The sequence below is a fragment of the Poecilia latipinna genome, unplaced genomic scaffold (genome assembly GCF_001443285.1).
Source record: "Poecilia latipinna isolate Pla-1442-1.1 unplaced genomic scaffold, P_latipinna-1.0 Scaffold666, whole genome shotgun sequence".
NCBI lineage: Eukaryota > Metazoa > Chordata > Actinopteri > Cyprinodontiformes > Poeciliidae > Poecilia > Poecilia latipinna.
In genome coordinates this window covers 103,698-105,578 of record NW_015113282.1, presented here as the reverse complement: position 1 = coordinate 105,578, position 1,881 = coordinate 103,698, and the positions used below count along the sequence as shown (strand labels likewise).

The 1,881-nt window shown below is 35.9% G+C and overlaps 1 protein-coding gene across 2 annotated transcripts in view; it reads right to left on the bottom strand.

The window, feature by feature from the left end:
- The window catches only part of LOC106954611 (6-phosphofructo-2-kinase/fructose-2,6-bisphosphatase 1-like), a 22,484-nt gene that overhangs the window by 10,028 nt on the left and 10,575 nt on the right, over positions 1–1,881 (bottom strand). For both annotated transcript variants that reach the window (XM_015044266.1, XM_015044265.1), the window contains exons 7-8: positions 982–1,103; positions 375–582 (exon numbers count right to left, since the gene is read on the bottom strand). In XM_015044266.1, coding sequence (XP_014899752.1) covers positions 375–582; positions 982–1,103 — 330 coding nt within the window. The remainder of the gene's footprint in view (positions 1–374; positions 583–981; positions 1,104–1,881) is intronic.

Here is a 1,881-nt window from a genome sequence, read left to right as displayed (position 1 = left end):
CAATGAGAATATTTCATTCATTCAGATCTAGGATGTGTTATTTGAGTGTTCCCTTTATTTTTTTGAGCAGTGTATACAAAACCACAAAAATAGTTACTTTTTTGGCACTAGCATAGCTCCATACAATATCTTTCTGATGAATGTTCCTGGTCACTGATGTCTTGGGCATAAACTCAAAAGCTTCCTGCTCAACTGAAATGCTTTTTTTTCTTTTCTTTTTTTGCTTCTATCCAAGATTTTCACGTTTCCATGGATACCAAATATGTTTATGTTTAAACGAGGGGAGGTGCAGTAATCAGTGTTGGTAAAAAAGTAAAAAATCTGCCACCATTACCAGGGGCGTGGGGCTTAAAAGCTTTAAAATCTAAGCTCACCTTCAGTCCTTGTGGTGATAAACCCGAATCGCCGCCTATCCGACCCAACAGGTTGAGTTCACTCTCTCCGTGGCGGCTCAGGTAAATGGTTCTCGGTGTGACGTGGATGTTCATGAGGTAGTAGACGATCCGGCTCTGGATGTGATCCTGGACTCGGTTCACCAAGAACCTACTGCCCACGTCAAAGATCTTTATGTAGGAAAGTTTCCTAGTCAAAATAAGGAGAAACGGACATTTTTTATAAACAATTACTGAAATATTTAATCCGTTCACCTTCGTCACTGCTTTTGATATCCATGTGTATTCTATCATAAGCGCCTCTAGTAGACTTGTTCATGGTTTTATTGTGGTCGGTCACATTTACAAAACTGCACCATCCTTCACATTAAGAGGAATAAAGAGAGTTAAGAGACTTATCTTTTTATTTCAGGTTGTATATATTGAGATGTTGTGTTATTGTAGGGACAATGTCAAGATAGGTGGACCGTGAGTGTTTGCTAAATGCGGTAAGTGGTCTTGCTGGGCCTGAAAAAGTTTGAGAAACACCAAAAATACTTGGTAGGATTTTGTGTTTCTGCAGTGCTGTGACACATGGGTTGCTCAGTACCTGTCTTTCTCATCGTCTATAGACGTGTAGCTCGCCTTGTAGCACTCAATGCGCTGGATGAAGTCCGACATGGCCTCTTCTATGTCACGGTCGATATAATCTGGGCTGCCAAATTTTACTTGCTGTAAAAAAGTTGGTTTTAGACTTTAATAAACCCTTAAGCCATAAGGGTGGAAAGCTAAATGTCCGCAGGCAAAAACATACCAAAATAAATCACTAATAGCCTCACAGTTATCAGATTAAAGTGCAAACTTTTGGTACCTCTGTAAAGGTAAGACATCAAAGAATGATTTCCTGGTGTCAGTACTATTGTAGCTTTTACCCTGCTTGAATTAAATACAGCATTTTTTTACCTCACAAAAATTTTGTTATAAATAAACATTGCAAAACGTCACTAAAATATTATTTTTCACACAAAAAAGTAGTTTAGATTTTTAAATCTACATGTTGGGTAAAAGTTCACCAAATTTAGACTCACTCAGTTGAAAAATATGGTGTTTTATAAATGTTTTACTGAGAAATGTCCCAGATGGAGAGGTCATTTGGAGACATTTATCCAAAAATGTCTCCAAACTGTGCCAAATGTGTTTTTCACATCAATACTGGGAATTTATTTAAATTAAATCACTGATTACCATTGAATGACACTTAGTACATATAATATAACCATTGGTCATGACATTTACCCCATTTATATGCAAAATGTACCATTGTGCATAGTATAATATGTATAATAATGATGAACTGAAAGCTCTTTCTTTGACTCCAAATAGAAAACTTTTATTGAAACAAGGTAAAACAGTCAAAAATACTTTTTGAAGTAATTTCCAAGAGCAAATAAACAATTTTGAAAATCCACCACCAAAAAAAAAAAAAAACAAAAAAAAAAAACAAGTTCAA